At 41.2% G+C, this 14655-nt stretch overlaps 1 protein-coding gene across 2 annotated transcripts in view; it reads left to right on the top strand.

The window, feature by feature from the left end:
- The window catches only part of Sv2c (synaptic vesicle glycoprotein 2C), a 166523-nt gene extending 152509 nt beyond the window's left edge, over positions 1 to 14014 (top strand). For both annotated transcript variants that reach the window (XM_026404115.2, XM_026404114.2), the window contains one exon: positions 13831 to 14014. In XM_026404115.2, coding sequence (XP_026259900.1) covers positions 13831 to 14014 — 184 coding nt within the window. The remainder of the gene's footprint in view (positions 1 to 13830) is intronic.
- The last annotated feature ends 641 nt before the right edge of the window (positions 14015 to 14655 follow it).

Raw genomic sequence — 14655 nt, 5'->3', positions numbered from 1 at the left:
GAAATGGGAAAGACTGCAAGAGGAAGTTAAGCAGAACTGGGATCTCTGTTCTGTTCATATGAAGTTTGAGATGCTATTAAATATCTTAGTGGAGATATTTGGACAGAGCGCAGAGTTCAGGGGAGAAATCCAGGTGGGAAATTAAAAATGTGAACTCTTTTAGCATATAGATATGCCTGACAGTATGATAGTGGGTGAGGCAACAAAAAAGAGAAGTAGTAGAGAAAAGGAAGTTTTGAAGACTCAGCTCTGAGACACTAGGAAATAGAGAGGTCAAAGAGACAAGGAGAAACTAGCTAATGAGATTGGAAAGCAGCACTGTGTGAGAGGAAAAGACAATCAAGGGCTGGAGTTGTGGCTCAGTGGTAGAGTGCTTGCCTAGCATGTGTGAAGCACTGGGTTCCATTCTCAGTACCACCTATAAATAACTAAAATAAAGGTCCATTAACAACTAAAAAAATATTTTAAAGAAAAGATAATTGAAGTGCTAAGTCTGGGAAATCAAGTGAAGAAAGTAGTTCAGGAGGTGAAAGTAATCAGATGTGATAGATGCTACTGATGGATCAAAAAGATAAGGATGGGGGCTGGGGCTGTGGCTCAGCGGTAGAGCGCTCACCTAGCATATGTGAGGAGCTGGGTTCGATCCTCAGCACCACATAAGAATGAATGAATGAATGAATAAATAAATAAATAAATAAATAAATAAATAAATAAATAAATAAATGGTATTGTGTCCAACTACAACTAAAAATATTTTTTAAAAAATGATAAGGATGACTGGGCACAGTGATGCACACCTGTAATCTCAGCTCCTTGGGAGGTTGAGGCAGGAGGATCTCAAGTTCAGGGCCAGCCTCGGTAATTTAGTAAGACTGTCTCAAAATTTTAAAAATTAAATAAGAAGGGCTGGGGATGTAGCCCCAGTGCTCACCTAGCATGTGCAATGTTCAACCTTTAGTACCAAGGGGAAAAAAGGAAAGGAAAGGGAAGACAAAGGAGAAGAGGAAGAAGAGAAGGAGAAGAAGGAGGATGAGGAGGAGAAGAAAAGTTGAGGGTAGGAAAGTTATTACTAACACTGGAGGTTAAGACAAACTAAATCACTGGCACTACTGTAGAGATAGATAGTCACCTGCTCACTGGCGTCAAGGCAAAGGCCCATGGCCATAACTCACATTCACAGTGATAGTGGATCCTGAGACAGGCTCAGCTTTGATGCTGAGTCACCCAGCCTTTCCCCTGCCCTGCAGCTCAGTTGCTTCTCAGACAGGGTGATTGAATCACAAGTCAGTGACCAGTGGCCTGGCTATAAGGATTGAAGAAGCCTAGGGACTATCAAGTAGTGTATGCATATCATGTTTGGAGACAACCAGCTGTTCTTTGTTCTTTTGCACCCTGTGTCATGACTCTTCTAGAAACTGGGCTGTGACAAGATGCCAGATCAGGCAGTAGGTTAGAGACTCCTGGGAGAGTTCAACTCAAAAGGAACAGAAAACAAGGGCCCACATAGGAATAATATGTCAAAGAAGGCAAGAGGTTGAGTCCAGGGGGAAATCCTCAAGGTAAGAAGATTCAGAGTGACCACACACCTGGACTAAGAAAGGACAGGCACCAGGGTTGGGATACCAGGCTAGGAGAAAAAGTTTCGATGGGCTAGAAACTCAGGACAAAAGGCCAGCCTGTAAGCAAGTGATCTTGCAAACTCAGAGGGAAGCTGTGCACATTTGTTTTCTGAAACTCTAGACTTCCATCAGTCCGGCATTAAAAACTTACAGCTTATAGCTTTTTTCAGACTGACTTGTCCAGGGCCAGAACTGGCCTCAGATTGAGACAAGATATCAACAATAAGTGCCATAGAAGTTGTGGAAGAGGAGGGTGACTCTCTGTCAACGCACTCTCCTTGGCCAACCACCTCTATCTCAATCCCATCTGCTTTCCAACTCTGTGGTAACAACAGGGGATCCTGACCAAAGCCAGAACATCAGCCACAGTGGCTGAGACATAGTGGTCCATGCACCTACCTTTCCTCAGACTCTTAATTCCCAGGTCTGGCCTTAAAAGAACAAGGAACAAGGAATACCTTCAGTTCTGCAGGGATAAGTGATATGAAGTGGGAGGATTCACTTGGTTGAATGGTTGCAGTCAGGTGTTTGTCTTTTATTGTGAGATTAGAAAGATAAGGTTGCTTTGAGAAAAGAAATGAAGAACAGGGCAAAATGATGGACCTTTGAAGTTTAGGGCATTTTTGAACATTCAAGGCGTGGTATGATGTTTTGACAATTTCAACATCAGGCCTAGGCATATCAGATCCTTCCTGGTGTCAGAAATGAACAGGGAGCCTATATATGTAATATAGATAATGGGCAACTGATAGTCTACGATTCTTCTAGTAGATAGTAAAAATGAATATGACAACAAGCTCCCAAGAGAATTCAATTTTCCAGCTTGCCACAAATCTGAAAGGAAGCCCAACCATCTAACATATTGGTCCAGGTGAACTTCTTTTTCCCATCATTTCTCCACCCCCAAGTCCTAAGACCAACAAATTGCTTTTAACCCTCTTTGCAAAAAGATTAGGAAGATGCCAATAGGGGACACATTCCATGACTGGGTTTAGTCAGGGTCGGTCAGAGGTCCCTCTGACCACTAATATCCTAACTGGGGGGTGGGGAAGATAAAACTTCCCTCCTGTCTTAGAATCTTAAGATTCAGAGTAAAAAAATAATGTAATGCTATTCACTGGGCTTTTCCACTATTCACTGTCCCCATCCTTTCACCTCCTTCTTTTATTTTCTTGGTCATAATTGTAAACTTTTCACGAGTCATAAACTATAACCCACATGGTGTAGGCTATTTGACCTGTGTCCTGCATCCAGGCAGTGACTTTTGCTGCCACCATGTGGCCATGGTGGAAGCTTCCTGCTCACACTTCCTGTGTTCCCAGAGCCCAGTGGTCATTTTGACCACTCCTCCTTGAAGCTCAGGGCAAGGAGACACACACCTTTCAAGTGACGAAACCGGGCTCTCTGACCAGCCTCAGCTCTGCACAGACTCCCCTCACCAGCAGGCCTGTCTCAAGGATATTTATTCTTCCAGCAGCATATTCCTGCCTTTTTCTGGCCAATGGCCTCCTTCCTTCACCCTCCTGCATGCACAGTTTAGACATGACCTCAGAAAGAATTAAAAGTAAAACTCTGATTGTTCACACCTGCTATTCCCTGCTAGTCCTGGGCAGCAGCTGCTGTCACCCAGTGCTGTGAGATTGTTCTCTAATTTGATGAGTTAAAATCAAAACATCTGCCCAGAATTAACCAAGCTAAGCCCTTCCCTCAGGATTGTTCTTGTTTAGACAGAAAAGGTCTCCTGATTCCTCCCCCATTGGCCAATCCGTAATCCTGACTAACCAGCTCTGTGTCCTCAGGGGAACCACTCAGCACAACTGTGCCTCGGTTGTTTGAGATTTAAAATAAGTACGTTGAAATAAATGGCATCTCAGGTCCCTTTACCTCTAAAATTGTCCTCATCACCATCATCACTTAGTGATCCATAATGACAATTTCATTCTTTCTTGAATATGTTCTCCATCTGTGGCCATTAAAATGAAGAAGAAGAAAACCTCACTCATTTTTTGGCAATTTGGAGATGAAGAAATTTGTGAACTATTCTTTCTAACCAACCTATGTGATATATTCCCTCCATATCACCTTGCCCTGCTTCATTTTTCTGTGTATATCATAACATCATATTTATTTATATTTTATGTACATAAAATATATATGCTATATAGGTTTCTATTTTATTATGTGTTCACATTTTATTTTTCTTTATATGCACTATCATTATATATGTTTATCTTTAGCCATTCAGCAAATGTCAGATTCTTTGATTCTTTTTAACTCTGGCAAATAGAAGTAGAGGAAGATGAGGAGGCAGGAAATAGATGCCCTCTCCCCACAGCCTCAATGCCAGGTAGGTATAGCATATCCCAGGCATATTTCAATGGGAGCAAATCCTGTCAGATGCAAAAACAGGCACAAAACAGTCATACAGACTGTTCTTGAGCTTCAGGAAAGTCTATCTCTCTGTCCTTGGGTACTGAATAAGCCCTGATGTGAAGGGACCATGGACATAATGATATTGTGACAGCAGGACCATCAAGCATGGGTTCTCCTTTAGCATGGGGTGCAGGGCACATGGGCTGTAGAACCTGGAGTCTACCAAAAGTACCACATCACTGATTTGAGGTTACTGAGCTCAGGGGATTGATGTTATTATGTCTGTTATGCTAAGGAAAGAGTATTCTTTCCAATCAACTACATGTCCTGAACATCACTCACATCACCAGTGAAAATCTCTCCGATGTTCATTAATGACCTTCTCCTGTCAATTTCTAAAATGATATTTAAAGTGCAAAGGAATCATTTCTGTTCTGTTAATTCCTGATTTATGTGCTTTAAATTCTATGGTTGTTATACATTGGAAACAATTATTCTTTTCTATTGTTTATACCAAAGTATTTTTAAAGCAAATAACCACCAAGACCATATGCCATAGGACAAAGGTTATGTGCTTACTTTTACTGTCATCCACAAAAATGTTAGCTTCTTTAGAGCTGGACTTGATCTTTCTCATATACTGCCATAACTCCAGGTGAATGAATGAAATATACTTTTTGAAATTCAGTTGATTATGGATTATAGTTTTTCTCCCTAAATGGGATCTAGCTTCTCCACTTCCAAAGTAAGCAATTTAGCCAGTTGTGAGGGAGCGGTGGTCTCCAGTTTTCTCTCTGCTGCCTCTTTCTGTCCCTTTCCCATCATGGCCTGTGACCTCCTGATCCTTCAGCTGTCAGGTTCCCCTTCTCATATGGTATTGTCTCTCCTCCCTCTGCTCCATCAACAGTGTGGAAGAAAGAGCATTGTTCTAGGAGTTAGGCTAAATTGCTTACTTTGGAAGTGGGGAAGCTAGATCCCATTTAGGGAAGAAAACCATAGTCCATAACCAACTGAATTTTAAAAAGTATATATCATTCATTCACCTGGAGTTATGGCAGTATATGAGAATTCAGGTGTGGGACATGCCAGAAGACAGATGGATAACTTGAACAAGTTTCCTCATCTGTGAAGGGAAGGCTGAGCTAGGCACTGTGCTGGGTATTTCAGAAGATCTCGTTTAACTTTATTCAGTCTTCACCTTACTCTACAAGTATTCTTACCCCATTTTCAGGTGAGGAAAATAAGTTGCAGAAAAGGGAGGTAGCTTGCCCAGAATCATTTAGCCTCAAACCCAGATGTCTGACTCAGTGCTGCTACTCTCAGCGAAGACCTATCTATCTGCCCTCCCAGGGTTAAAGGCCTGGTTTGTTCTTAAGAAGCTCACCTGGTTATATTCTCGGACCTTGGCCTCAGGTGAACTCCACATTGCTGCCCTGTGTTCGGTCATTCTATCTTTACTTACCCTATCATTATGACCCTGGCCCAGGCTGGCACTTCCTAGCCAGGTTTACCAGATAAATGATAAGACACAAAGGCTCCCATTATCAACCTGTCTGTGAATATTTGATTCCAGTGGGAACAAGCAATAGGAAACCCCTTGGTGATGTGGAGAATGGAGGGAAGGTTGAGGCTGCTTTGGGCCCAGGGATTCTCTCAGCCCACAACTAATAGGGGATTCCTTCTCCACCTGTATATAAGTAAGCACAGTCTGCTTGCAGGGGTACAGAATGGCATCTGGTTCTTATTAAGAAGGATGCTACCTACTTGAGTGAAGCAAATTTTCTCTCTAAATATCAGAAAGCAATTGAATTCAGTCTTTTCTGACTTAATAACGTGGAACTATTTTTCCCTGAAACAGGAAGTTTATCTGGCATCAATAAGCAAACATCACCCAACTAATGCTCATTAAAATGCCAATTACAAAACAAAAATCTGCCTCCAACATTTTTGGAAGATCTTGAGAAATTTCTGGGTGTGTGCATATGTGTGGTACCAGGGATTGAACCCAGGGTGCTCTATCACTGAGCTACAACCTCAGCCTTTTATATTCTTTATTTTGAGACAGGGTCTCACTAAGCTGCCCAAGCTGACCTCAAACCTGTGATCCACCTGCCTCAGTCTCCCAAACTGATGGGATTACAGGTGTGCACCACCATCCCAGGCTTCTCAAGAAATTTCTTAGTTCAGCCTTCTATTTATCAAGTATCACAGGCATTCCTGTGACAGTCCTGAGATAGGGTTGTGCTGAGTGACTACAAAGACTACCCAGCCAACCTCCAAACATGACATAGACCTGCACAAGGCTGAGTCCAGATAAGATGCTCAGGTTTGAAACAGACCAGGTCAGAGAGAGTAGGGACAGTGGCAAGGAGGAAAGTCTAAACTGAGACAACTGAGAGATGGGAAAGGAGATGGTTCAGGTTAGGTGAGAAACTGATGGTCCCTGAAAAAAAAATGAATTAAGCAGAGTGAACAAGAAAGGTCACCAAGAGCAGGAGTAGGGAGGGATACTCTGGGTAGGACCCTTCCTTCTCATGGGCACAGCACCCCCTGTGACCCTCAGTCTCCTCCACACTGTGAACTCTTTCCTCTGGCTACATTATACTGCCTGATGTGCCCTAACAAATTTATCCAAACGTAATCAGTCATAGAGGTGAACATGTTCATTACAGTATCATTAATAATACCCCAAATCTGGAAATTTTTACATTAGCCAATGATATAGTTATGGAAATCGTAGTTACATGCTAAATAAAACATGGGAACAAAAACAACATGGGACAAACAGTTGTATGAATGATTGGTAAGAGGCAGAAAGCAAAGTTGTATAAATCCTCTGATTCATGACTGAAACCATGCTGAAAGGAATTCAGACATGAACCTATTTGTTGGAGGGGTAGAGTGGATGTTTTGCTTTTGTAATTTCTTTTAGTATGTAACAGTAAATGAAAATCAATTCCAAAATGCAGACATCTCTGGGAAGATAATATACACCTTTAAATCACTTGGAACTTCCAAACCATACCAATGCTCCCATAGAGCAATAAAGCCAGAATCTCTGTGGGAGTAGTCTAGCCATCGTTATGGCCACATCATCAAACTTCGCAGGAGTTTCTAACCACCCCACCCCACCCCCAAGCTTAATTGCCATGCCACCAGGTGAAAATGTGGTTATACATGTCTAGGCACCTTCGTTCAATAAAATTGCCATCCTAACCCCAGATTGAAAACAGCTGCATGAGAAGTGAGAGCCATGTTTGACTGGAGACAGATGGGCTGGATGGTACTCAGGAAGCCTTGGAGAGTGTCTAAAGCAGACCACAGTGGGTACCATGAGATAAGTTAGGGAGCTGTGAGAGTATTATGACACCAGAGACACTTATCCACAGGCCTTCCTTTACCAGGCAAGCTCCTACTATTCCTTCAAGGCAAATCATATTCTCACCATCCCCTCTGAGAAGTCTTCTCTCAACTGTGCCCATCCCCAGTCTGAGATCACCCCCCACTCACCTGCTCCCATGATATGCTGCCTCATTGCTCTAAGTATGTGTTATCGTGATCTCATCTGTCAGTACAAATGCGGGCTTTGTCTTTTAATTTGGGGGTCGCTGGAGTCTAGTGCAGTGCTTGCCACATAATAGATACTTAACAAATGAATATAAAATGAATAAATGCATAGGAGAATTATAAATTGGGAATACATTAAGGACAAATGTGCTTATTCACAAATATTCAAGGGGCATCTGGTGCTCTTAGCATTATAGTTCAATAGCCAGATGGGTTCAGTGTTAAGATTCAACCTGGGCACCTTGCCTTCATTTGTAGTATTGTTTCTGTGAGGTAAATGGGCTTATTCTGTTTCAAACAACCAACTTCCAGTTGAATCTTTAGATCACAATGTATATTTGATGTAAAGGCTGTTCAGACTTTCCACAATGCTCCATGCTGGGTCCTTTTATAATTTCTGCCAATGACTTGGCGACATCCCCCAGAAAAAGCTCCTTTCCAAAAGTTTAGACTAAAAAAGATGCTTAAATTTTACACTTTAATAAGTAAATTAGATGAGCAGAGTATGAATCCATACCAGTTCAGGGTGTTTCAAAATGTAGCCTTTAGTTTAGTTTTGTTTCCCCTAATAATGTCATCATTTGGTAGGGCAGATATTCAGCCAGTGTTTTAACAGTGGTGAATACCCACATGGTGCTTGCCTTGTGCCAGGCACTACCCTAAGAAGTGCCACCATTTTTCAGCATCCCTTTCTTCTTCCCAGGAACCTAAAATAAATAAATACAAACATATATACCCACGGTTGGTTCTGCACTAATGTCAGGAAAAACAAAACCAAAAAAAGCCTGAATGTAAGGACAATGCTATCCTCACTCTGTCCAAGGAGCCAGCAGTTTCCTTTTTGCAGACTCCAGTTAAAACATAAAGCAATATAAATCAGCTAGAACCTGCTAAACTGTGAGTTCTGCAAAGAGGAAGCCACCATCCAATCTCAGTGAGAGGATACTCTGGTGGCCACATCCCCCATCAGCTAAGTCTAAGTGCTGCAGCCAACTCGCTTCACACATCAGCATGTCAAAGAGAGGGAGTCCATGGTGCAGGAAGAGAGTGCCTCAGTGGAATGGGGAACTGGCTTGCTGCAGCCCTGGGGTTCTGTTTACATTTTAGAAACTTGAAACCTGTGATGTGGTGAGGCACACCTGCAATCCCAGCTAGTCCGGAGGCTGAGGCAGGATGATCGTGAGTTCCAGCACAGCCTGGGCAATTTAAAAGACTAAAATAAGTAGATTGAACAATAATTATAATTGAGAACAAAGGATTCTGGCTGGAGAGATGAGAAGCAAGGGGTAGAGCATATAGAAAAATAATAGGTCTTTCTGTTTTTCTCTGTTGGTTCCTGCTGGTTAAGAGAAGGCAGGAAAACATCTGTAGAAAAGAATGCAGGAGCTCACTCTGCTGCTAGGAAGTCAGGGAGTGGGAGTTCCACAAGCTCTGAGCTCCCCATCCTTAAAGGACTTTATAAGCACAAGGTGACTTGGACTTTCCATGTCTGCAGAGGGGATAACTTCATTTTAATTAAGAACAGAGAGTAAATGAACTAAAAGCTTCTTACTGTAGTAAAAATAGATAACCCAAGGGAAAGTCATTTTGTGAATAATTTTTCTAATACAGCTGTGCCTCGAATACATTGAAAAATCACACCCTCCAGCTACAAATATTTGAAGGAATAATTTACTTATCCAAGGAAAGGGCAAGCACATTTTCTTGAATGCCAATCCTAATTTAAGGAGGCTGTGTGCTTTGCATGCACACCAGATTTTCCTCTGAAGTACTGGCTCTGCTTGGGAAATGAAAATGGAGATTCTTAGGAAATAAGGATTTGATTCTCTTTTTTAGAAGCCTGAGATACCAGATGCTCCTAATGCATCTGTCTTTACTGCTGCCCAGAAATCTTAGGAAGTCATCCATTCCTCAGTTACAGTTTCAGTGATACAAAGAGGTAGCTGTCTGCATTTTATACCTTGTTCTAAGTTATACCAGAGGTTCATAGCTTGGAAATACATTGTTATTTTAACCCAGTGTAAATCCTACATGGGTCACTCTGCAGTTTCAGCATTGAGAGACTTCATGTCAGAAAAATGTTTTCCTATCTCTTATCAGCAACAAACACACTAGCCATTTTCCCCCAGAAGGATACAGTTTATCTTAACACCATAAGATACAGTTGGTAGCTACTAAAAATGTAGTTTTTTAAAAAGTGAAAGAAGCCAGTCTGAGTGGGTTATATATTGTAGGACTTCAACTAAATGATATTCTGGAAAAGGCAAAACTGTGGAGACAGTAAAAATATCTGGGTTGGGCTGGGGCTGTAGCTCAGTGGCAGAGTGCTTGCCTAGCATGAGTAAAGGCACTGGGTTCAATCCTTAGCACCACATAAAAAAAAAAAAAAACTAAACAAATAAAGGCATGCTGTCCACCTACAACTATAAAAAAGAAAGAAAGAGAGAACCGTGGGTGCCAGGGGTTTAATGGAGGGAAGGATGAATGTCCATCATCATAGTGTCACATAGAATAGGGCAGTGAAAGTATTCCTCTGGGTGGAACTAAAATGGTGGACATATGCCATTATACACTTGTCTGAACCCATAGAAATACAATACCAAGAATGAACCCTAATATTATCTATGAACTTCAGTAAATGACAGTGTATCAGTTTGGTTCACCAATTCTCATAAATATACCACAATAATGCATATAATTAATAGAGTGCTGTGGCACATGCCTGTAATCCCAGCAACTCCGGGAGCTGAGGCAGGAAGATCTCAAGTTTGAACCCAGTCTTGGCAGCATAGCAAGACTCTGGCTCTGTGATCAAGTGCCACTGGTTTCAATCCCTAGTACCCAATAAATAAATAAGTAAAAGGGGAAACTGTGGCATATGGAAATTCTCCTTTATTTTCACCCACCTTTTATTTGTAAACCCGAAGATGCTTAAAAAGTCTATTAATTTTTTAAAAAATACATAGCAGAAAGACATCTCAGACTCATGACATCATCACCATGGAGATGGAAGAGGTGACCCTGGTGTCATTCTACTCAAGTCTTCTTTGTAGCCTCCAGCAATTTCATTTGAAAATAGTCATTAGTATATTAAATCCACCCTCCCCCCCTGCAGTTTTAGTAATTACTGGTATTACAGGTCTTTTTTTCAAGAACACAAAATTAGATACAAAGAGAATACAAAATTACTTACCTTCTTCTCAAGAAACCCCTGTTTCTCCACTGGGAAGGCTGAGGCAGGAGGATCAGGAGTTCAAAAGCCAGCCTCAGCAACTTAATGAGGCTCTAAGCTTCTTCTCGAGACCCTGTCTCAAAATAAAATATAAAAACCAGATGTGGTGTAATCCCAGTGAGTCAGGAGGCTGAGGCAGGAGGACTGTGAGTTCAAAGCCAGCCTCAGCAACCAACTTAGCGAGACCCTGTCTATAAAAATATTTTTAAAAAAGGGCTAGGAATATTGCTCAATGGTTAAGTGCCCCTTGGTTTAATCACTGGCACCAATAAATAAATAAATAAATAAATAAATAAATAAGATAAAATATAAAAAGGACTGAGAATGTGGCTCAGTGATTAAGCAACCCTAAGTTCAATCCCTAGTACCCACTCCCCCCCCAAAAAAAAAAAGAAAAAAGAAATCCCTGCTTCTTTCCATCAGAGATTTTATTTCGCTTCTTCCTCATTCCAAGGAGTTGGCAACTTTGCCACCCTTCAAGAGCCTGCTTACTTTACTTTCTTAGCCAAAAAGAAAATCTGTGCTAGCTGCCCTTTATTAGATGTGTGTTTAACTAGCAAAATCATTGGTACTGCATTAACACAGAGACTACGTTCATACAGCAAAGGGAGGAGCCTTGATTTCTTTCTAATGGTGTGAAAAGTGGGTGGCTGGATAATAACCACATACATTTCTGAGGTTATGAGCCTGCTGCATACATTGTAGAAAATGCCACTAGGAACCATGCAAGCAGTGATGAGTAGTTGTTAGGACTTGCAAAAGGAAACCCCCACAGCTACAAACTTGCAAATCAATCAAAGAAAGGTGTGTATTAAATACTTCATTTTGCAGCATGTAAAATGAATTTCCCTTTGTGGTTTTAAAAAAAAATTGCCCTGCATTTAATGTGACTCAGAGCCAAAATACGAAGTCAGAAGGAAATTTATATTCTCTATGATGTCAGTGGTAGATCTACAGTTGTAAAAAAAAAAATGTAATCTTCTACCTAGAAGACCAAAGCAAAATCCTTCAATTTATGTAGACTAATAGCAAATATCCTTTCCAAAAAAATGTACTAAGAAGTGGCATGTCGTGGTGCATACCTGTAATCCCAGAAACTCAGGAGGCTAAGTCAGGAGAATCACAAGTTCAAAGCCAGCCTCAGCAATTTCGCCAAGCCCTAAGCAACTTAGAGAGACCCTGCTTCAAAACAAAAAAGTAAAAAGGGCTAGATATTGCCCTTAGTGGTTAAGTGCCTCTGGGTTCAATTCCCGGTACAAAAAAAAAAAAAAAAAAAGGTGGGATGTGGACCGGGCTTGGTGGTGCACACCTGTAATCCCAGCAGTTTGGGAGGCTGAAGCAGGAGGACCACAAATTCAAAGCCAGTCTGGGCAATTTAATGAGACTCTATCTCAAAATAAAAAATAAAAAAGGCCGGGGAATGTAGTTTAATGGCAGAGTGCCCCCTGAGTTGAATCTCCAGTACTGGAAAGAAAGAAAAGAAAAGAGGGAAAGAGAAAGAAAGAGCCAGGCACAGTGGCATATGCCTGTAATCCCAGTGGCTCGGGAGGCTGAGACAGAATGGTGAGTTCAAAGCCAGCCTCAGCAAAAGCAAGCCGCTAATCAACTCAGTGAGACCCCGTCTCTAAATAAAATACAAAATAAGCTCGGTGGTCAACTGCCCCTGAGTTCAATCTCCAGTACCCCCCACAAAAGAGAGAGAGAGAGAGAGAGAGAGAGAGAGAGAGAGAGAGAGAGAGAGAGAGAGAAAGAAAGAAAGAAAGAAAGAAAGAAAGAAAGAAAGAAAGAAAGAAAGAAAGAAAGAAAGAAAGAGAGAGAGAGAGGACATCGGAATTGGGAATATAGCTCAATGATAGAGCATATGCTCAGCATGTGTGAACTCTTGGGGATTCAAAAAGAACAGAGGATTGTTTCTTACATGCCTGCACAGCTTAAAGGACAGCAAACAAAATCTCTAGGCCCACAATCTGATTCTCTTCTATAATATTTTCTTGGATTGATTTTCCACAAAGAACTCTGATGATAGGAGAAATATCACACTAGCTCCTTGTAGGGCCACCCAGCTCAGTACTGGTGAAACATTTCTAATCTGAAAATACATAGTGCTCAAAAATTTCAGATTTAGGAGAACTTTGAATTTCAGATTTTCAGATTAGGGATGCTCAACTAGTGAAGTCTATGTGAATATTCCAAAGTCCCAAAACCTCCCGAATCTGAACCACTTTTGATCCCCAGAATTTCAGATCAGTGATATTCAACCTGTGTTCTATTTCTGCCTGCTAATGAAAACAAGGAAAGAATGCATGGTAGTTCAGCTCCACAGTAAGTTAAAGATAAGGGATCCAACTCCAACATCCCTGATTTTCTTTGAAAATTCAATGGGCCTCAATTATTTAAATTGATTTAGCTAAGAGGAAAAGAAGGGAGTAGAAAGAAATATATTGTCATATACTTCAGTTCTGGAATGAAATTAAGTTTCCTTTTAAATACAGATATCTCTGAAATTATGGGAATTTACAAAACAAAATAATGTGTCATTTTTGTGATATAAGATGAGAACCTGCTCAATTTCCCTAACCCTCGCTTTCCACTTCTTGCCTGGGGTCAGAGGGAGGTGGCCCAAACTCCACACTCACCAGAGGTGAGCTGCCTCTCTGTGCTTCATGACTGTTTTTCCTGAGAGAAGGATTTGAATGGGGTAAGATTAACTTTGATATAAAAGACCCTTTCTTCCAACACCATTGGGCCAAGAGAAAAGAGACTCCTGAAATTACCCTTCTCTTGTTGTCCATGATAAATTGGAACCTATGGTCAGAAAAAGAATCAATAGAGAAGGTAAGAAAGTCAACAGGAGGCCTGAAAGAACAATACCAACAGCTGGGTTTCTCTATCCTGATTTGCTAACAAGCATTTAATTATTTGCTCCAATGACACTCAACACAATCTACTTAAAGAGCATTGAAAACTACTATTATAGAACATGTGTCTAAAGCTAGAATCATTTTCCTCAACCTTGTCCATAATTCTTTTCCTTTGCAGGGCAACGGGCTTCGGCTTCTTGAATGCTCTATGCAAAGCAGCAACCGTCCTGGGAAACTTAATTTTCGGCTCCCTGGTTGGCATCACCAAAGCAATCCCCATCCTTCTGGCTTCTACTGTGCTCGTGTGTGGAGGACTCGTGGGGCTGCGTCTGCCTGACACACGAACCCAGGTTCTGATGTGATGGGGGGAAAAAAGCCATTTTTGTGTGTTTCTTTCTCCTGTGATGCATCAATTCTCCTGACTCAAGGCTTCAGATTTTTCATATATAGAAAGGTGGTTAAGTATTGGAACACAACTCTTGCTGTGACTTAAAATTTAGACGCATAACATCTTGCCCCTTTAATGTGATTTTGCACAGGGTTTTGTTGTTGTTGTGTGTGTGTGGTCTTTTTTTTTTTTTTTTCATGCATTGATATCTTTCCTGTGATGCTACTGCCTCAAAAAAAAAAAAAAAATCAGTGGGTGAATTTCTAAAATGTCCTTGTTGGCCAGCCTTCCCTGGGATTCTGCTCACTCATTGAAGGTTTAGAATCTTAAGAAAAAGACTGTGCTGTGTAAGAAATTGATCTTGCTCCTAATGCAACATTAATAGGAAATATAAGTTGGCATATTATTGAATTTTTGCTGAGGAGAAGGTTTTCTCTTTTTTTTTTTTTAGCATAGCGATACTTCCTGTTTACTTAGAAAAGGACACCCAGAAATTCTCGCTGTTACAGCAGAGCCTTTCAAAGAAAACCATGTGGCACCAAACGGGGCTGGGTGGGGCTCTCTGGGCAGGACAATTAAGGTGACTGCTGACAAGAAAAACAAGATCTCTGCAGT

The sequence above is a fragment of the Urocitellus parryii genome, chromosome 1, assembly GCF_045843805.1.
Source record: "Urocitellus parryii isolate mUroPar1 chromosome 1, mUroPar1.hap1, whole genome shotgun sequence".
NCBI classification, from domain to species: domain Eukaryota; kingdom Metazoa; phylum Chordata; class Mammalia; order Rodentia; family Sciuridae; genus Urocitellus; species Urocitellus parryii.
This window is presented reverse-complemented; position numbering and strand designations above follow the sequence as displayed.